Source organism: Hyperolius riggenbachi, chromosome 7, assembly GCF_040937935.1.
Source record: "Hyperolius riggenbachi isolate aHypRig1 chromosome 7, aHypRig1.pri, whole genome shotgun sequence".
In the NCBI taxonomy this organism is placed as follows: Eukaryota; Metazoa; Chordata; class Amphibia; order Anura; family Hyperoliidae; genus Hyperolius; species Hyperolius riggenbachi.
The window spans coordinates 127,008,779-127,031,477 of NC_090652.1; the positions used below are offsets into that span (position 1 = coordinate 127,008,779).

The 22,699-nt window shown below is 42.7% G+C and overlaps 1 protein-coding gene across 4 annotated transcripts in view; it reads right to left on the reverse strand.

Annotated features, from left to right (window-relative positions):
- The window catches only part of NPRL3 (NPR3 like, GATOR1 complex subunit), a 62,594-nt gene that overhangs the window by 2,742 nt on the left and 37,153 nt on the right, over positions 1–22,699 (reverse strand). For all 4 annotated transcript variants that reach the window (XM_068244630.1, XM_068244627.1, XM_068244628.1 and 1 more), the window contains 5 exons: positions 21,556–21,712; positions 17,847–17,953; positions 12,545–12,674; positions 7,691–7,877; positions 5,529–5,721 (listed from right to left, as the gene is read on the reverse strand). In XM_068244630.1, coding sequence (XP_068100731.1) covers positions 5,529–5,721; positions 7,691–7,877; positions 12,545–12,674; positions 17,847–17,953; positions 21,556–21,712 — 774 coding nt within the window. The remainder of the gene's footprint in view (positions 1–5,528; positions 5,722–7,690; positions 7,878–12,544; positions 12,675–17,846; positions 17,954–21,555; positions 21,713–22,699) is intronic.

A 22,699-nucleotide genomic window follows, 5' to 3' on the forward strand; every position in this document is an offset into this window, starting at 1 on the left:
TACTCAGAACCAAACGCGAGGGTAAGGGCAAATAGGGTCTTATCGGACACGTTTGGTATAAAGAATGGGACGTGACAGGGGTGCTCCATGTCCCCAATGATTTTTGCGCTGACATTGGAACCCTTCTTGTGTAGGGTTAGGCAGGACTCCAACATACGGGGCATTGAAGTAAGGGGAAAAATGTACAAGGTGGCAGCATATGCCAATGATATGTTGTTTTATCTTGTGGATCCGCATATTTCTCTCCCAAACTTGATGTGGGAATTTCATGATTTTGGTTTAATCTCAAACTTAAAAATTAATTTTGACAAAAGTGAGGCAATAGCCTGGGGGGTGGAGGAGAACCAGAGGAGCCTGTGGAAGGAGAATTTCTCGTTTAAGTGGCCAGATAAAGCACTGAGGTACCTGGGAGTGAAGATGATGTTTATTTTAAAGGATATGGTATTATATAATGATTACCCGATGCTGGAACAGGTAAAAAAGGATTTGGAGTCCTGGGACCAACCAACATTTTCATGGTTTGGCAGAATGGCTATAATTAAAATGAATATTCTTCCTCGGTTACTGTATCTGTTCCAGGCCCTACCCATACCAGTGCCATCTTGTTTTTTTAAAAACCTAACAAGTTGCATCAATAGATTTATAAATAGGGGCCAAAAGACGAGAATAAGTTATTAAATAAATAAATTATTATGAAGCCGCGATATTGACAAAAATAGTAGACTGGCATAAGCATGCAGAAGAAAAGAGATGGGTATCTTTAGAGGAAGATATAGCGGGATGCCCCCTGACAAAGTTACTGTGGACTTCACAGAAAAATAAAAAGAATATACAAGGCAAAGGAATAGAAATTATAAAATATACGGTAGGGACCTTTGAAAAATATGGGGTAAAGGAAGATATTTCCCCCTGGCCAACGCCCATTATACCAATACTGGGAAATAAAAATGTTCCTCCAGGAATACACCCAAGTAGTTATCTCAATTGGAGGGGAGAAAAGGAATTAATAGCCCGAGATCTAGTGAGTAACGGAGAATGGGTCCCCTTGCAGGAGTTGGAAAGGAAGGGGGAGAGGAGAACACTAGATGAATGGAGCCACATCCAATTTAAATCTTTTTTGAAAAGATGCGGTACTAAAGAGGCCCTAAGCAGGAAAAATACCCCATTTGAAGAGATGTGTAGGGGAAGGGGCCAACAAAGAAGGACCCTTTCAAAGATATATGCCTTATTGAATGGGACAGAAGACCCTGCGGCCTCAGTGCGGGCTGGCTGGGAAAAGGACCTGGAAAGACCATTCACTGAGGAACAGTGGAAGAAAATAACTAAAATGGCAAGCAAGTCATCTATATCTACAAGGGGCCAGGAAGCAGGATATAAGATATTTGCTAGATGGTACCTCACCCCGGAGAGGCTGAGTAGGATGTTCCCGGGTACCTCAGCGCAGTGTTGGAGGTGTGGAAAGGAAAAGGGAGATATATTACATATTTTTTGGGGGTGCAAAGAAATACGAGAGTTCTGGGAGGCTGTGAAAAACTATACTTCCCAAATAACGGGAGAGGAACTCCCGGATGACCCCGCCTTTTTTCTAATACATAGCAATGAGTGGCCATCAAAGAAATATGAGGGGTCTTTGGTGGGGTTCTTGATTAATGCAGCAAGGACCCTCATAGCAATGCACTGGAAATCAACACAAGGCCCAAGTGTCTGGGAATGGTTTGTGGAACTGGAAAGGGTCTGGAAGATGGAGGAATTAACTAGTTTTGTACATAGAGATACAGGGAGACATGAGGAAAGATGGAGGCAATGGTTTGAATTCAAAGCCTCAGATGAATACGACAGAATGAGGAAGAAATCGGAATGAGATGAGACCCCTGGGGTTTTGATGGACAGGAATTAGGAAATAAGGAGAAGTTAAAGTAAGAACGAGACGGACTGACCCTTGGGGGGGGGGGGGGGGGGGAAGAGGGGAGTGAATGGAGGCTTGTTTGGTGGGAATTGGCACTTGCGTGTGGGGGGTATAGGAGCTTAAGATACGAGAAAGGTCATATAAAAGACACAGTGCTATAAATTATTATACATGGTGGAAGGTATGACATTAGAATATGAAACAGATCTATAGGGAAGGGGAAGGACACCTGTTGTGCTGGGGGCACGCCATTCAATTTTCTGTTGGATTCTCCTGTTAGATTTACCTACAGCATGGAAAAAAGCTATCTGGCGGGTGGGTCTGGGAGAGAGTCTGGCGTAGAGTTGTGTGGTGTGTACTTAGCATTATATTGTAAGCTAGTGATAGATCACTGTGTATAGGAAAAATTTGGAGACTATTTTCTTAGATTTTTTTTACTGTATTTGTATACTATTTATATTTTGAAAAAAGTTAAAATAAAGATATTAAAAAACAAAACAAAAAACAATGCTACCTGATCTGGGGGGCTGAGTGGATCAGGTAGCTGCAATCCCCACCGCTACTGTGGCCTTCTAGTGTTCTCTTTCGATTCTGTGACCTCTGGGGTAACAACACTGGAAGAGCTGCACTGTGCGTCTCACATACAGAGCAGCGTGCAGGGAGGTGGGGGAGTGGCCGTGGAGAGGCAGAGCTGCCCAACGGCAGCTGGGGAAGGCCTACAGGAACGTCCCCAGTGGGCGTTTAAAGTGAATGGGAACCGTATTTAAAAAAAAATGAAGCAAATACTTATCTAAGGAGAGGGAAGGCTCTGGGTCGTGTAGAGTCTTCCGTCTCCTCTCTCGGTGCCCTCTATCCTGTTCTGGCTCCCCCCGTTTCAATCCCCCGCCGAAAGGGTATTTGGAAGTCTTCGGGAGCCGTGTCCTCCCGAAGACGTGCGGCTCCATACTGTACAGGCGTGAGCGTGCAAGAGAGCATGCTTGCGCAGGCGCATTACAGGGCTGCCCTTTTTCAGCAGCGCTCGGGCTCCCTGAAGACTTCTGAAGCCTCCTTCGGCCGGGTAAAGCAGTATTTGACTAATTTAGTCAAATACTGCTACCGGGCGAGCCAGCACCGTAACGAGGGCACCGGGAGAGGAGTGGGAAGGCTCTATACAACCCTCTCCTCCTTTCCCATCAAGATTGGCAGCAATCGCATGTCGGCAATTTCAGGGGGTGATAGTGTGGTGGTAGAGGGGCAGAGAGCGGCATGGGTGGGGGGCCCAGAGGCATGTCATGCAGCAGGGAACATGACTCTGTGTCTGTGGGGCTTAGGTGCGGAACTGAGAGCCAATCAACCACACTAGAGGAAATCTGAGCGGCGTCCCGTCCTGCAGTGGTGGCCGAAGGGCGCGCGGACACCCGTTACAGCAGTAGAGGGGACACGAATACGAAGCCAGAGCCCAACTTAACGGGGGAGAGCCCGTGGAAAAAAACTCTGTGCCCTATACTTGAGACTACATACTGTAAGGGCAATTGCTTTTTAGAAATCAATACATTTTTACGCTATGAAAGGTTTTTACCTCTGAGTTTATATTGTATGGCGATTGGAGGTAAGTATCCATTCTCTCACTTATTGTCTCAGGTTCTCTTTAAGCCTGGAGAAAAAACAACTTTCCTGCCTGATAACTATTTTTTTACACTGCTAGAAAGACGTGCAGTAAAAGTAAGTTGTTTGCTCTTTAGATAATTTGTGTTCAGTATACATTACGTTTCTTGTGCAAGATGTTCAGAGTGGAAGCCAAACATCTGGAACAGTAAGATTTGGCTAAATACTTCCATTCTTTTAAGTTTGGGGTCACAAATGTATCAAGCATGTTGCAAACCACAAGCAGGACTACAATGTTTAAACTATGCAAGTTACATGCAGAGTATACACCAAGCTGAAGAAGAGAATACAGTGTACATACCTCTCTAATCAGAACTCTGGCTACACGTAGCATGTAATTGTGGGGGTAGCAGTATATTCAATTATCCTATATTTGTTACCTTTAAGGGGAACCAGAGACAAAGCACCCTCATGTATTTTACCATATATATCAGTGGGAACATTTGAGAAAACACCTACCCTGCTCTCGGTTTCATCCTTTACTGCTCAGCCTGCTTGTTAACAGCCCTGATAAAATCCCCGACTAAGCATTCAGTCTGGCTTTGCTCAGGAATCATTATAGCTGAGTCTGTCTTCTCTGATGTCTTTTCAAGCCCAAGCCTGCCCCCTTCTGGTTCTGCTATAATGACTCGCCTATAATGATTCCTGAGAAAAACCAGACTGAATGCTCAGTCGGGGATTTTATTAGGGCTGATAACAAGCAAGCTGAGCAGTGAAGGATAAAACAGAGAGCAGGGTAGGTGTTTTCTTTAATGTTCCCACTGATATATATGGTAAAATACAGGAGAGTGCTTTGCCTCTGGTTCACTTTAAATAGTGGAACAGTAACAGTAATGCACTATTATACATTCCGATGATTCTGCTTTCCTTTAACTGATTTTTAAATAATTTTTAATGGTTTTTTAAAAATAGGGGGAAAAAACAACAACAATCAAACAGTATGCCTGCATGCTATCCCACCATATGATATTATGCACTGACCCACCATCGCTTTAGTTGTACTATAAAATGGGAGATAAACATGTCAGGTGATAGTATACTAGTACCTCTGTACTGCCTTGTGTGTTACGTGTCCTCGTGTATTACGTTACATCCACTGGATGGGCTGGGCCCGGAGGAGTGGCTTGGGAGTGACGTTTGCACATGGCTCTGTCTCGTACAAACACATATGGCTGTGAGCAGTGTAACGTGCATACAGATGCATAGGCCTAAGCCCCGAGGATGCCAGTAAGACTGGCGAAACATGAAGGCAGTTCTGCCCCACCCCTTCCACTGCATGTGACCTCTACAAGTTGTTCTCACCCTTACTGAAATTTAAAGCTTTAACTACTGTGTTTGCTTTTTTTCAAGTGTGGTGCATGTCACTGACTTTGTGCAGGCTGGGATTGGGCCTAGTACAGGGGTCTCATGGACATTGTTAAACCAAGCTAACAACTCCTGAGTTGCTCAGGCTGCCATTGGGCCGAGCACAAAAAAATTCTGCCTCTAACTGTTATTAACAAATATGACTAGTTCTTACAACCCAGAGTTTTCACGCTCTTTTTTTTTTTTAACTTTTTCTTTTCCTGTTTGCCTATTAAAGCCTCATTTCCACAACCCTGCTGCCACTGCCGTGCTAAGCAACTCTCCCTGATGTGGTTGCAATCCCATTCATTTATAATGCAAGGACTCGCACCGCAAAGGCCCAGAAATGCAGGCAACAATGCATTGTGATTCTGCACTGAATCCCAACACATGAATGGAAACATCACAGAGTAATTTATGCACTTTATAATGTCCCTGCTGATCGCATGGCTGCTCACTGCTGAAAACGCAGCTGATATCATACAAATAGAAAGGAGGCTTTACTTGTCCCGCTCAACATCGTTAATAAACATGGCCAGAAAATCCCTTTGTGCTTTTTTAAAATAAGAATAATATGTTGAGGTACACCAATTAATCTTTATCTTCTACAATGCTCCTCAAATATAAGCTTTACCTCGCAAACATTTTCAGGTCCTCTGGATTCTGAGCAGCAGGCACACTGAGAATTGCTTCTCTCTCATTCTGGGATAAACTTGCCAGCAGATTCTCTGTGGCTCTTTTGTTGACTGGTGAGTCTCCTCCGGGCAGCAGCTCTGCACTGGAGTTGTCCATACTCGGGCTTGTCAGTGTCATATCGTCACTACTGGCTAGTGGGAGGATAGAAAGGTCTTAATATTTATGTAACCACACATTGCATTACAAAATAAAATGTACCCATTCAGAGTGTTCACAAAGCCTTCCTACAGTACATGAAACAGCCTGGATTCTGCTAGTGCAGACTTAACTACTTGACAAGCGGATCAGCAACATTTTGAGAGGGAAGAGAGAGAGAGAGAGAGAGAGAGAGAGAGAGAGAGAGAGAGAGAGAGAGAGAGAGAGAGAGAGAGAGAGAGAGAGAGAGAGAGGGAAGTCTAGCTCACGGCACAGTTCTGGGTGTGTGTGTGTGTGTGTGTGTGTGTGGGGGGGGGGGGGGGGGGGGGGGGGGGGGAAGGGAAATCTCCCCAACAAGAACAATGCCTATGTCCATTCACTGGTAGAATCCAGAAACTGGTGGGATTTGTATCATGCTATTGAGAAACAAACTTATCACATGAAAGTATTGTATTAAAAAAAGAAAAACTGTGAATGAAAAGCCAAGTACCCGATATGATTACATAGTGAGAATAGGCTGATCTCCATAGGTGGTAAATTACCCTTAGATAGTGTAGACCGGGGGTGCCCATTGCGTCGGTCGCAAACTGCCACTAGATCGCAAAGGACTGCTGGGTAGGTTGCGGTCAGACTTTTTAAAATAAATAGTGTGTCGGATGCTGACTGTGCAGTGCCGGTATCCCATCTAATTGTGCTTCTCTGCAGCACTATGCAGTGCAGCACGCAGCTAGTCACAAGAGGTGTAGGGAGGGGCGCGGCAAGAGAGCCAGGGGCAGACTTTCTGCCTCTTCCTTCCCGGCTGTTGCTCGTTTTACTAGACCGAGCGGCGACTGCCCTCCTCCACACCAGGATCCCTGGCACTGCATGCCCGGCACAGAATCCTCAAATCAGCGGTGACCCGCAGTGAAGTGTGGCCTAGCAACTGCGCATATACAGGAAGTAAGCACTTGTATATGCACCGTTATTAGGCCACCACTCTTCTCTCCACTGCGGGTCACCACTGAAATTGAAATTTACACCCTGGCAGGAATAACAGGTCTCAAACTGAGCACAGATTTCAACTAGGCCAGTCTGGAAGCGGTTAAGTAAAGTACACCAAAAGGGATCTTTTCAACAGTCATAAGACAGCCTCTGTCATGACCATGAAGTCATGCCCTTCCCACCCATCTGGCAATACATCAGCCACTGAGCTTCAGCAAAGGCTGGCTTGCAGTCAGTTGTGAGGGTGAGGACAAAGCTATGTGAGGTGTGGCCATTCCCCTGTCCACTCACCTGACTGTATGTCAGCCATTGCTCTAGTGTTGAGTTGGATATATTGATCAGGTGGGCAGAGAGCATGACTATGGTTTTTATTAGATTCAGTATGAAATCTATTAGGCTGCTTTCACATTGGGACGTTACAGGCGCACGTTAGAGCAGCCTGTAACGCACCCCACCGCACAGTAATGAAAAATCAATGGGCTGTTCACAGTGCCCACGTTGCGTTACATTGTAACGCTGCACCACAAGATAACGTACTGCATGCAGCACATTTTACGTGGCTAAGCCGCGTTAGACTGCTTGCGCAGTAATGTTGGGGAGAAGCGGAGAGCGGCCAGGCACATGGCTAATTAATATTCACTGCACAGTGTGACGTGCAGTGTTTACTTCCTGGAGCGGCCGCTCTGTGCGGCGATTGGCTGGCAGCACCACGTGATGCCACATGCGTCCAAGAGTACGCATCACGGCATCACGGACGCCAGAGTGAGCTGCACAATGCGGCTCACTCTGATGTCCACATCCAGCACCACCAGGCGTTGCGTTAGGGGCACGTTATACGACCATAACGTCCCCTAAAATGCAACGTCCTGGTGGGAAAGTAGCCTTACACTTAGTTCTGCTTTCTCAATAAAAATCCATTTTCCTCTTAGTAGCTAAGGTTTCTTCTGCTAAAAAACATATATGGTAAGTAGATGAATGTATTACTTGGAGAGCCGATGCTAAGTGCATTGGGTGTACTCAGACTTCGTCCACCTACTCTGGCTGCAAATGGCATATCTTCATCTTTTGAGCTTGCATCTTCTTTAGGAGGAACCAGGAGACAAACATATGTATGAATCTGGATTAGAAGTCTATGCTGAAGCATCCAAATCACCATCTGTATGAGATGAGGCTGTGAAAGGAAACCCAGAGATTGAAAATTACTATTAAAATATCTGTGCAAGTGCTTGCATTGTTGCAGTAGTGGGGTACATCAGCTTGCATGACTGCAGTAGTGTGGTATACCAGCTTGCATGACTGTAGTAGGGTGCACCAGCTTGCATTGTTGCAGTAGTGGGGTACACCAGCTTGCATGACTGCAGTAGTGGGGTACACCAGCTTGCATGACTGCAGTAGTGGGGTACACCAGCTTGCATGACTGCAGTAGTGGGGTACACCAGCTTGCATGCTTGCAAGTAGTGGGGTACACCAGCTTGGATGCTTGCAGTATTAGAGTACACCAGTATTTCAGAATGCAGAGTGTGTTAAGCATGCATGCTAAAGTAGAACTATTATGCAGGGGTTCCGGATTGACACGCTATGGAGTGTGGACGCCAGCACACGTGTTGCCCACTAGACGCCAGGTCCTGAAAGAGGATTGAGAGCTGTGTGTCCCTGGTCATACGGATATAGCGGTGACTGCTGGTGTCATCTCTGAAGTGCGTGGTGAGCTTTCTAACGGCGAGGCGGCCTGGACTGATATCTATCCTCCTGTGTGCCGTGAGTAAAACAGCTGGATCATTGAAGCAATTAGGAGGACCCCAACGTAAGTTTATTCTGCTACCTCTGTAGTGAGGACTGCTTGTGACCGGTTGGACGTGTGGATATTGTGCCTGTTCATTTGCTGGTCGTTGGCAATCTTTTCTTCTATGAGACTTGTGTCATTCTGCTTTGCATGCAGCCTTGTGCTTCAACAGTCCCTAAATCCTTGAGCTCAATCGGACTTGGATAACTAACTGTGAGGTGGCTTTACTAACTTTGGGGCCCGCATGCGCTTGGTCAGGCTGTGGCTGTCTGTGTGATCGGATCAGTGTGGAGTGTGGTGGTAGTTACAACAGCGCTGTTGTTTTTTATGCGGTGTCTTGCTGCACACCTTTTAAACTTTGCATATCACCTAACAAAAGACAAAATTTCCTAGTTTGTTTAGCCTCTATCAAGTGTACATTTGTTATAAACAAGAGTGTGGGCTAGGTTTAACTTACTTTGCAAAACAAAGGAATTTTGGTCTTGGTACATGTATTTCTGTACCTGTTATGATCCTGTATGTGTGTTGATGGTGGGGTAGCCAGTGATCAGAGTATCAGTAGTAATGATACTCCATTACATTGGCTTTGTGGCATTATTACATTGATGATTTTAGCACTTCTACCCCCTCCATAGTTTAACCCTAACCCATCACCTAATTTTGAGTATCCTTACCAAAATCTAACCTGTTCCTGACACCTAGCCTTAATCTCTGCCCTCTATTCTCTAAAGGCTCATACACACATCAGACCATAGTCTTTTGAAAATGAAAGATCACAGATCTGTTTTACCCCCTTCCATGTAGTATGAGAGCCATACTCTACACAGTCTATTCTATGGAGCTGAACTCCCCATCAGAAAAAAATCTTTGCAAGATGCTGCACACACAGATGCTGTACAGACACAAAAGATCTGTAGCTGCAAAAGATCTGTTCCTGCCAAAAATCCAACCCTGCAAATTGCAATGATAGTCTATGAGAACTGCAGATCATCGTACACACATGATTTAACTGACATTCATCTGCAGATCAGATCCACCAGGTTGGATTTTCAGATCTGCAGATCTGTCAGTTAAATCATGTGTGTACGATGATCTGCAGATCTCATAGACTATCATTGCAATTTGCAGGGTTGGATTTTTGGCAGGAACAGATCTTTTGCAACTACTGATCTTTTGTGTCTGTACAGCATCTGTGTGTGCAGCATCTTGAAAAGTTTTTTTTCTGATGGGGAGTTCAGCTCCATAGAATAGACTGTGTAGGTATGGCTCTCATACTACATGGAAGGGGGTAAAACTGGTCTGTGATCTTTCATTTTCCAAAGACCATGGTCTGATGTGTGTATGAGCCTTAACATGAGTCCCTTCCGGATGCCAAACCCTAATGCTGGGAATACATGGATCGACATGTTCGATCATTTTGCAGCTCGATTTGTCATTGAAGTGAATTGAAAAAAAGAAAAACGAGCGGAAGATAAGAGAATAGAGTGGGCAAAACGATCGGGCGCAGAATCGAGCACCAGAATAGATTCCCAGCATAAACCACGCAAATGTTAACTCCTCTTGGAAAACCAACCCTAATCTTCCCCAGAGTTAAACCCTTCCTCACACCTTAACTAGGTTTTCTAAATGCATCCCCCGTCCTATCCCGTAAGTACTTTCGTTTGGGTGGTTCCAAATCTGAATTCCACATTTACCATTATAGGAGACAGGTCATTCTTGGTTTACTAATGTATTTTTGCATTAGGAATAACCAACTTTTTGAGTAAATGTTCTTGCTTGTTCTGAAATTTACCAATGGCTGAAATTGCACAAAAATAAGCCTTTGTGAGAAAATTCAACAGGTGCTTATGTGGAAATATAGTCTATCAAGAATATTGAGAATTTACATTTTACTGTAATGGAACATGTTGCGTTCATGAACTGATCTAGCAACACTACCCCAAACCCACACATTCTTAATGAATGCTTAAAGGACAACCGAGTTGACATGGGATGAGAGGTGACATTATGAGATAGACATGTGTATGTACAGTGCCAAACACAAATAACTAGGCTGTGTTCCTTTTTTTCTTTCTCTGCCTGAAAGAGTTAATCATCAGGTATGTGAGTGGCGGTTTCTGTCCGGGTCAGGAACGAGTCGTACTGAGCCAAACTATAGCATAACCTTCACTGATAAGTAATTACAGCCATACAAAACTTTCCTGTCAGTAAATGGCTTCTGAGAGCAGGAAAGCGATAAAAAAGTGTCTATAATTCATAGATTTGAGCTCTAGTATACATCAATGAAGGGGTCATTGAGCAGAGACAATGAAACAGTAAAAACTAGATTTCAATATAAAACTGTGGGATATCTAAAAAAGTCATTTTAGGAGAAGGAGGATAGATATAATTGTTTTTCTCATCGGTTTATTTTCAGGATTAATAAGAAAAAAAAATGGAAAAAATTCATGATTTCTCAGTTTTCGGCCATTATAGCTTTAACATAATCCATGCTACCATAATTAAAACCTATGTATTTTATTTGCCAGTTTGTCTCGGTTATGACACCATTTAAATTTTGTCTCTCACAATGTATGGCGCCAATATTTTATTTGGAAATAAAAGTGCATTTTTCCGTTTTGCGTCCATCACTATTTACAAGCTTATAATTTAAAAAATGTTCGTAGTATACCCCCTTCAAATGCATATTTAAAAAGTTCAGACCCTTAGGTAAATATTTATATGTCTTTAATTGTAATTTTTTTTTCCATGAAACATTTTATTTGGGTAATATTTTGATGTGGGAAATAAACAGTTAATTTTTAATGTTATATGTGTAAATTGTAATGTAAAAAATATGTAGATGTAGTTTTACTATTTGGCCACAAGATGGCTACCTTGCATTTTTTTTCCCTCCTTGTGCTTCTCGCTAAGCGGAAGCAGAAATAGTTAAAATTAAACTTCAAAGTGAAAATCAACTAATGAGAAACATTTGTATCTAACTTTCTACTCCTAAAAATGTCTTTTAGATATCCCACAGTTTTATGTTATGTTTAAAAACAGTCTGTCCCCTGTCTCAGAGTGCTCAAATATATGAACTATTGTCCTTTTTTATCCATCCCCTGCTCTCAGAAGTATTGTATGACTGTAATTCATTATCAGTGAGAGAAGCTATAGTCAGACTGGGTCCTGACTGGAGAGAAACTGCCAGTTGCAAAGCTAAATATTTACTCTTTCAGGCAGAAAAAAAAAGAAAAGCAACACATCATATTTATTTGTATGTTTGGCACTGCATACGCACATATCTCATGTCACTTGAAGGAAACCTAAACCGCAAAAAATGAGTTTCACTTACCTGGGGCATCTACCAGCCCCCTGTAGCCATCCTGTGCCCTCGCAGTCACTCATGGCTCTTCTGGTCCCCCGCTGCCAGCTAGTTTCGTTCTTGCCGACTGGGAGTCGGCCGGCCGCCATGCGTACCTTTTTACGCATTCCCGCTGGTGCAGGAAGCTATCGCGGACATTAACAAATACATCTTACTCGTTACGGGTGCAATGCGTAAAATTTTATGCATTGCACACATAACTCGTAAAAATGTTCGTGTTAATGTCCGCGATAACTTCCTGCACCAGCGGAATGCGTAAAAAGGTACGCAGGGCGGCCGGCCGACTCCCAGTCGGCAAGAACGAAACTAGCTGGCAGCGGGGGACCAGAAGAGCCATGAGTGACTGCGAGAGCACAGGATGGCTGCCTGGGGCTGGTAGAAGCCCCAGGTAAGTGAAACTCATTTTTTTCCATTTAGGTGTCCTGTAAAAGTTTCCTGTAACACTAACCGGTAACTCAGATTCTCAAATTCCATCATCTTCAAAACACTAACAGGTAGCTGTGATATCCACCTATCATCTTCAGTGCCTGCTATTTTTGTCAATATAAAAAGCCTGAATGACAGTGGCCACCCTAAGTTTCCTACCGCCTATAACCTGGCATGGCCTGTCTTTTACAAAGCACACAAGAATCCACAAGCAGACATTAATTATCTCCCATGAGAATGTGTTAATAAACTGAAGTGACTTTACCTCCTGACCAGGTGGCGATAAAGGATTTTTGAACTCTGCTAGAGAAACAGGCAGTGAAAACTTTGCAAGAACTGAAGGAAGATCATGTCCCGGAAACTGATGGGAAAACTGTTCTGCCAATGCAGAATAACTAGAAAAAGAAGGAGAAAAAAAAGAGACATACAGTTTATCTCCCATTGCAGAAGTGACTCAGCAGTAGTGTTCTTGTGCAGTGTTTACAGATGATAGCAGAACTGAAACAGACATATCATTATGCGAGTTTGACCCTTTAAAGGAAATGTCCAAGAAAAATAAAAAATCTACTTACCCGAGGCTTCCTCCAGCCCCTAGCAGTCTTCCTGTGCCTTTGCCGCAGCTCCGGTGGCTCCCGGTCCCCTCCGGTGCAGATGCTACCCTCACTAGGTCGGCATCTACTGCGCCTGCGCGAAGGCCGCTCTGTGTTGTGCTGACGTCATCTGGCGTCATCTTGGCATATGCAATGGAAGGGACCGAGAGCCACCGGAGCTGCGGCGAGGGCACAGGATGGCTTCTAGGAGCTGGAGGAGAATATATATATATATATATATATATATATATATATATATATATATATATATATATATATATATTTTTTTTTTTTTTTTTTTTTACTCCGACACTTCCTTTAAGGCCTATACACACGTCCAACAAAAGCGCACAACCTACCCAACAACAACCGACTGCACGACTTGTATTTTCCCACATCAAAAAAACTAAACAACCAACTCATTTGCATACTGCGCACACAAGCGGAATGACGGACTGTACAATATGGCCAAATTCAAAACAAGTACAAGTCGTTCAAACAACTCGTACACACGTGGCCAACTGCACGATAACAGCCCAACAGTCATGAGAGTTGATCCGCCAGATAGATCAAGCAAACCGCCTGTTATCAGTCACTAGTCTGTCACGCATACACACGCCCAACTATTATCCAACAGACCAAATTTGGACGATAGTTTGGCGGTAAAGTTGCACGTGTCAGAAGCGGTGGATAACTGTTGAGAAAGATTATTGAACCAGAGACCAGCACAGAATGTAGCTCATCATTAGTATAAGCAGAGTGTAGCAACATATACTGTATAATACAAGCATGCATACAATGGTTGACATTCCTGTATCAAAAAAGAAAAGTGTAAAACAAATAATACAAATATGCCAAACCCTAAACTCCACGCAAATGTAAACTCCTATTGAAAAACTAACCCTAACCTTCCCCCAGAGTTAAACCCTTCCTCACACCTTAACTAGATTTTCTAAATGGACCTAACCTTCCCCATCCCATCCCTTAAAGAGGAACTCCAGTGAAAATAATGTAATTAAAAAAGTGCTTCATTTTTACAATAATTATGTATCAATGATTTAGTCAGTGTTTGCCCATTGTAAAATCTTTTAAATCCCTGATTTACATTCTGAAATTTATCACATGGTGACATTTTTACTGCTGGTAAGGGATGTAGCTGCAGCTTGCTTTGTTGGCAGTTGGAAACAGCTGTAAACAGCTATTTCCCACAATGCAACAAGGTTCACAGACAGCAAACTGCCAGGAGTACCACGGTCCTCAGAGTTTCCTGTGGGATGGGTTTCACCACAATATCAGCCATACAGCGCCTCCTGATGATCCGTTTGTGAAAAGGAATAGATTTCTCATGTAAAAGGGGGTATCAGCTACTGATTGGGATGAAGTTCAATTCTTGGTCAGAGTTTCTCTTTAAGTACTTCAGTTGGGTGGTTCTATATCTGAATTCCACATGTACCATTATAGGAGACAGGTAATTCTTGGTTTACTTCCTACAATGCATTTTTGCATTAGAAATAACTGACTTTTTGAGTAAATGTCAATCAAATCAGGCAGGCACTAAGTTTGGTGAACTGGGATAATGTACTACAAGGGGAGGACACTGAAGGGAAATGGCAAGCTTTTAAACGTATTCTCAATCAATATTGTAGTATGTATATCCCATATGGAAACAAAATGTCTAGGAATAAAAAAAGGCCTCTATGGATGAATAGAAAGGTTAAAGATAAAATGAAGAGGAAAAAGAATGCCTATAAGGTCCTAAAACAGGAGGGGACCGAGGCTGCACTAAGCAATTATAAGGAGTGCAATAAAAATTGTAAAAAAGAAATTAGGCTGGCAAAGATCGAAGCTGAAAATCAAATCGCTAGGGATATCAAATCTAACCCAAAAAAGTTTTACAAGTACATCAACTCTAAAAAAAGAAAGGTTGACTGTATAGGACTCCTAAAGGATGAGGGTGGGAACTCAATGGTGGATGACCAAGGTAAGGCAGAGTTATTAAATGCTTTCTTTGCTTCTGTCTTTACAAAGGAAACAGCACTGTTGCAAATTACAGAGGCGGAAGAGTCTCAATCTTCTAACTGTAATATTAAATACTTAACGCAGGAAGAAGTAAAGGCAAGACTAAATAAATTAAAAATAGACAAGGCACCTGGCCCGGATGGCATGCATCCTCGGGTCCTAAGGGAATTAAGTTCAGTTATAGATAAACCCCTTTATCTTATCTTTTGTGACTCTCTTGCGACTGGCAGAGTCCCAGTGGATTGGCGTACAGCCCACGTTTTCCCATTATTTAAGAAGGGCAAAAAATCAGATCCAGGAAATTATAGACCTGTAAGCTTAACATCAGTTGTATGCAAACTATTTGAGGGGTTACTAAGAGATACTATACATGACTTCATAGTAGAAAATAATCTTATTTCTCAGCATCAACATGGGTTTACTAAAGACAGGTCCTGTTTGACTAACATGCTCAGCTTTTATGAGGTAGTGAATGCTAATATGGATATTGGGAATGCTGTAGATGTGATATACTTAGACTTTGCTAAGGCATTCGACACTGTTCCCCACAAAAGTCTGGTGCAAAAGATGAGGATGCAAGGACTGGGGAAGAGTCTGTGTGCTTGGATAGGGAACTGGCTAATGGACAGAAAACAAAGAGTTGTGGTCAATGGATCATACTCAAAATGGGAGACTGTTAGCAGTGGGGTCCCACAGGGGTCTGTACTGGGTCCAGTGCTCTTCAATTTATTTATTAATGACCTAGTGGATACAGTAGTGAGCAATGTTGCTATTTTTGCAGATGATACAAAATTGTGCAGAATCATCAACTCTAAGGAAGATAGTGTTATATTGCAACAGGATCTGGATAGGATGGCTATATGGGCACATACATGGCAGATGAAATTCAATGTTGACAAATGTAAAGTCATGCATTTTGGTCGTACCAATGGTCTAACACCATACAAAATAAATGGGATACAGTTGGGGACATCAAACTTGGAGAAGGACTTAGGAGTACTCATCGACAACAAGTTAAATAATCGTACTCAATGCCAAGCCGCTGCAGCTAAAGCTAACAAAATTTTGGGATGCATTAAAAGGGAAATAAAAACTCGAGATGCTAGCATAATATTGCCCCTGTTTAACTCTCTAGTAAGGCCACATCTGGAATATGGAATTCAGTTCTGGGCACCACATTACAAAAAAGATATTGCAGTTTTAGAGCAGGTGCAGAGACGAGCAACAAAATTGATACGTGGGATGGAAGGTCTCACTTACCAAGAAAGGTTAGATAAACTGGGTTTATTTAGTCTAGAGAAAAGACGCCTTAGAGGAGATCTAATTAACATGTATAAATACATCAGAGGGCAATATAATAGCTTGGCGGATGAGCTTTTTGTCCCTAGGCCTTCTCAAAGGACTAGAGGACATGATCTGCGCATGGAGGAAAAACGTTTTAGCCATTTATTTAGGAAAGGGTTCTTTACAGTAAGAGTGATTAAGATGTGGAATGCATTGCCACAGGAAGTCGTTATGGCAAACTCTATACCTGCATTTAAAGGGGGCTTAGATGCTTTCCTTGCGTTGAATGACATCCATGGCTACAATTACTAGGTAATGCCAATGATGTTAATCCAGGGATTTTATGATCAACAGGGATATGTGAGGGAGCAGGCTGGAGTTGTACTTTGTACTGGTTGAACTCGATGGACGTATGTCTTTTTTCAACCAAAGTAACTATGTAACTATGTAACTATGTAACTGCTTGATCTGAAATTTACCCATGGCTGAAAATACACAAAAATAAGCTTTTATGAGAAAATTCAGTAAAGGAGGTGGTCATTGCGAGATTTGCTTGCACATTTAAAGCACTCTTTATTAAAAGTATACTACCAATTTAAAAACAAAAGCTATCCTCTGACTTCTTTTTGTTAACACAATAGGTGAGGTAACTACTGTAGCAGCCTCCTAGTTTATCTGCCATGCCATGTCCCTCCTTTACACTATGCCAATGACATGCCCACTGTTAGGATTGGTGCAGATGGATTGCTCCCAGTGGCTCGGTTCGTCGCTACCCAACGCTTTTCTTCTATTCGCCTGGAAACATTTTACATAGCCGGGAACGCTGCCGACTCCAGAAACTGTATGCCATGTCCAGGAAAACTCTATTGACCGCGGTGCTTGAACAATCGTCGTCGTTACGACGCAGTGGATCCATAGCCGCACATTACAGGAATGATAACTGGCAGCAGTTCGCCTGAACTGGCCCTCATTGTGCTCCTTATTATAGTCATCCTATTATAGCTCCTATTACCATATACAGTACACTTATACATAACCCAAGATTATGTTTGTCTTATATCAAATATAGGTTTATATTAGCGACAATGCAGTGGACAGTAAAGCAGTCCCCTCCCCCGCCATGCTGTCCCTCTACCTCTGGTGACCTCTTGGCTGCAGAGAGCACATCAGCACTATAGAGTACTTTCATTATAGTTCTGCTTTTCATAGAGCCTACCTATTAAAAAGCTGTCTATTACAGTGACATCCCATTCCAGTGCTCCCATTCCATTTGCAGAGTTTGGCATGGCTCTGTGTGTCCTCCTTTGTCTGACTGTCCCATTTCCTGAATTCCTGGATACTCCCTCATGTTTGCAGTGAGACAGTCATGTGTTGCAGAGTATGTCAGAAGCCAGACATAGGATTGGTACAGCGCAAGTGAGGAAAAGGCAGATATGTGACTTTCTCACCCTGCCAGCCAGGCCAACACCTCCTCCTATGGATGCTCAAACCAAGGGGGAGGATATGCCACAGAATCCCTGGTCGGTATTCATGAGACAGGCCGGTCTACACTGTGATTTCAGAGTTTATATATGTGAACTTTTACTTATGCTATAAGCAATTAGCTATCATAAAATGTAACAAGTATTAGAAGCTGTGACTTATTTTACAAAGATTAAGAATGGTAATACTTACAGGCCAACATTTGCATTCGGTGACAGCATGTAGACATTGTTTTCACAAAGAGGATAAATGATGATAGCTTTTCCCCAGTACACTAAATGTGCAGCAAGCTGGAACACCTGCAGAAGAGATTAATGCAAGCTTAAAGAGGAGCTTTCGCAAAAAGAAATCAATGCATTGCAAAGTGAGAAGTTAAGAAATAGATGAGAGATCAAGAAATGATTGATATTCGCCATGTAATTTGTTCATTTAGTTTCATCTTCGTTCAGCCTGCACATAATCATCTTTACTATTGGCAGACATGTAAAAAAAGGCAGCATTAATTGTCATTATCTATAACCACACCTACTAACAATGTGACAGGCTAACAAAGTTGGTTGCTTGGCAGTTGTAAACAGCTGTTACTTGTCACAATGCAACAAGGCTCCCACAGTGTGAGGTCAGGACCTTGGTCCTGATATCACACCGTAGGAGGGGTTTCCCCACAATATCAGTCAAACAGACATCTTTGATAATCTATTCCAGAAAAAGTAAATGATTTCTCGTATCAATACTTGGTCACGATTCCTCTTTAAGGAATAACCGTTCATACAAAACAATTACAGTATAAAGTGGTAAACTGGAAGAACTTAAATTTTTATTGCAGTCTTAAAGGGGAACTGAAGAGAGAGGTATATGGAGGCTGTCCTGTTTATTTCCTTTTAATCAATGCCAGTTGCCTGGCAGCCCTTCTGATCCTCTGCCTCTAATACTATTGGCCATAGCCCCTGAACAAGCATACAGCAGATCAGGTGTTTCAGTGGTTCAGACTTTAAAGTCAGATCTGACAATTCTAGCTGCATGCTTGTTTCTGGTTTTATTCAGATACTACTGCAGAGAAATAGACCAGCAGGGCTGCCAGGCAACTGGTATTGATTGAAAGGAAATAAACAGGACAGCCTCCATATACCTCTCTCTTCAGTTCCCCTTTAAGGTGGCCATACACTTATAGATTTGCAGCAGATTCGCCCATCAGATAGATTTCTGTCAGATGCCTGTCAAGTTGGAATCTGACAGGAATCTATCTGATGTGTGCCACACACTAGGAACAGATTTTCAACAGATTTCAGAATAAAATCTATTGGAAATCGATCTAAATGCATTACTGGACCATTAGATCCAATGCAACTCTATGGGCCAAGGCTCTGCTACCAGCAGCGGATCGACCTAGGTCTTCCATCCTGTCAGATAGATCAAATCTATCGAAATCGGCCACAAATCGATCTATCAATTTTAAAAGAATCGATTTCTGATCAATCGATTCTATAGAATCGATCGAATGATGGCTGAAATCGACCAGTGTATGGGCCCCTTAAGAGAATATCTGAAGTGATAAAATACAATTTTCTTTATGGTCTTATTCTCTTCAATTCATAGCACTAAATGTTTTTTTGGCATGTCTATACAGCTTTGTTGATATGTAGAGGAAAGCATGCCCTGAAAAAAGCAGCAAAGATACACTTTATATGGATATGCAGGCCAATATATTTATTTACTTTTAAATAATGCACATTACCTGGCTGTCCTGCTGATACTCTGCCTCTAATACTTTTAGCCATAGACCCTGAACAAGCATGCAGAAGATCGGGAGTTTAACTGAAGTATGACTGAATAAGACACAAGATCAGCAGGACAGCCAGGCAACTGGTATTGTTTAAAAGGAAATACATATGGCATCCACTATATGCTTCTCACTTCAGGTTACAAAGACAGCATTAAGGTAGTTAACGCAGCTAAAACTGGAGTCACTGCCAGAGGGCAGCTTTCTTTATCTGTGAAGCAGCGAGAGCTAACCTGGTGTTTCTTTACACAGCATTACAAATGTTCTTCACCATTTTACTGATGTTCGGTAATGTAGACAGAGTTGTATCATCCACAAGGCAAACATAGGCAGGTGCCTAGGGCCTGAAGAGAGACTAGGGGCCTGGTTGACACGAGCCCCCCAACAACTCTTACAAAAAAAAAGCCAGGAGTCCAACAAGGGTGGGCTTAAATTTTTCACCATGATCCTTTTCTGAAGGTAGGTGGGAAGTAAAAAATAATGCTGTACAATGGCTGGAGGGGGACCAGACATTACGTGATGGTAGGGGTGGCTATACAGTAGGGCACAGGGCTGCTGCTCTGTTAGTGCCCTGTGCTCCACCTCCCTGGCACATATTTTCCAATCACTTTTTGGGCTGTTTCACAACAAAAAGCTCTAGCGATTTTAGGCTCCTTGCCCACTGCATGCGATTCCGTTTTTTAATCAATCTTTACATCAGATTCCGATTTTTAATTGTTACTGCATGCTGCGTTTTTTCCTGTTTTTCTGTTGATTGCATTCAGGGAAAATCGGAATTGCAAATCGGAAACGGAATCGCAAATAGGATTTGCAGTGAGCAGGGAGCCTTAAAGCGATTTTCACAGAACTTTTGCTTTTCTATACCAGTTACAGAATTGCAATTGCTCCAGAAAATGCTACATGGTGGGCGTTTCCCACCTGTCATATATACCAGCATTAGACCTCACAGTACTCTAGCTGTGACTAAGGAGCTATACATGCTCTGATACGCGTGGGCTTATTGATGTGTTACCTGTCGGCTGTTTGGAAAAATAAAGATTGGAGGTTTTATGTCCTTATAGGGAACCGAGCACCATTGTTAGCATCCAGGGCATCTCAATAGCACATAAAAGTGCATGCCAACAATGTGGCTTATTAATAAAAAAAAAATCTCCCATTTTTACCTTTTTTTACATTTGAAAGTTTAGCAGAAGCTTTTATTACTCTACTTCAGTAGATGACATGGCCTGCCCGACTGCAGAGATTTCAGGCATATAAGGACTGATGTATTTTCTTTTTATTGCACACATTAGCAGAGGGCAAAGAAAAGCTTTAATCGGTGGGGCAGGCGAGGGCTACACTGTGCTTCAAAGAGTTTAGAGAAGTCACAGTTATCTTCACACCTGGCCCTGGATGAAAAAGGGCAGCTTGGGGGGGGGGGGGGCATGGCTCCTACAGCTATTAGAGACTGTTAAAAAGAATAGTGCTTGGTCCCCTTCACCTTGTGAAGCAGTGTTTCTTGTACTATTGCACGCTGTTTGGCTTCTCTGGCTCCTTCTCCCAGTGACCTGAGAAGGTTTGCAGCTGATCTCCCACACATAGACTTCCATTTAAGCTGATTGCCAGTCAAACGCTAGAAAAAAATACTTCTCATTCAAGGTTGGGCCATTGCTACCTCACTCTGAGCAATACTGCGAACTAATGTCTATGCACTAATGTCCATATGAACACATAATTTGCATAATCTTGCATCAACTCAAGAATTCTTTGCATCTCACTGATTATCTCTATTTGCCCCTATAGGTGTTGTCCTGAGTAAATATGGCTGTTTTGAACACAAGTATAATCCATCGATCACACTTCCTCTCCAACATATTTATTAGTTACTAGCAGACCTAAAAACGGGCTCTAGGTCTGGGATTCCCTGCCGCCGCCGCCTGTTAGTGCGCACGCCGCACGTGCACGCCCGCCCATCTTATCTGTGTGAGACTGGGTCCGGGCTGCGCACATGCGCTGTAGCAAAAAGCACGGACCCAGCTACACAGAGACAACTGTCCCTGCTATACGCAGGGACAGTTGCCTATTATTATATAGGGTAGTTATAACAGTCAGCAGGGATTAATCATGAAACCTGTGAGGTACCTGCAACAAGGCGAGGTCGGCATCCTGAGCCAGCTGCTGGAGGTTCTTTACAGCCGTTGCAGACTTGATGATTCTAACTAAAGCGGGAGAGCAATCCAGTGGAAGGTCGCCAAGTAAGCTTTTCTCATCTTTTAGAAGTAGTAGAGCATGATATGGCCTAAAAAATGTTAACATAAAGATTTAGTTTAATAACCACTTATGAGCAAATTCGAATTTCTTTAAAAAAAAAAAAGCATAAAACAAATATGATAATGCACAAAGCTCAAACTAATTTTCCCCAACATGTTTCTCAATCCACCACTAGTGCAGGTTTTGTAAGTACTATTAGCATACTGATGTATTAAATAAGATTAGTGGGCAGTAGTATGGATAGCACACTTGTCTGCATTATCAGGATCTAAGCTCCAGAGAGCCATGGTGTGGGGATCTGGTGTGATGGGAACACTGCTGTGAGTTGTGGTGTTATTTAGGTGGGCCTGAAGGATTGCATGACTGAATATGCAGCACATGCTAGGAAGAAGACATTTGTCATATTAGAATAGTGGTAGGTGGCAGCCTCACAGTAGGAAGGGCCAGCATGCATACATGTGGCACCATTATGAAAAGGGGGGAGGTTGCGCATCCCTAAAAACATGCTGCAATTGACTGGTTAATCGTTCAGGCATGCACCACCTCTATTAGGCTGAAAATGCATGCCCTGCGTCCAAAACAAATGCTACATTTATTATACTATGGAGGACATGTGGTACCGACTGGCCGGAACTCTCGCACAAAGGTGGATGGAGAGGAGGCATTTATGTTTGAGATGAAAAGAGGACACTCATATTTGTAATGAGACACTGGCCAGAGTGAAGGGATGTGGTAAGATCTTTGGCCGGGAAAATGTATGCAATGAAAGCCTACGAGAACAGACAGTGTCCTTTCTCACTAGGTTAGTCGCCGCAGTGACATCCATACATACATACATACATACTTTCATAAACTGAGGATTCGGAGTTGGATGATTTTGGTACTAACCCCACAGGCCTGGAATAAACTTTGTGAACAATAGGAGAAAAAAAATGTATTTCTTTATTGCTGAACACAGAGGAAAATACGTTCTCAAATCCAGTGCCACAAAAAAACACAGCAGAACAGGTGTAAT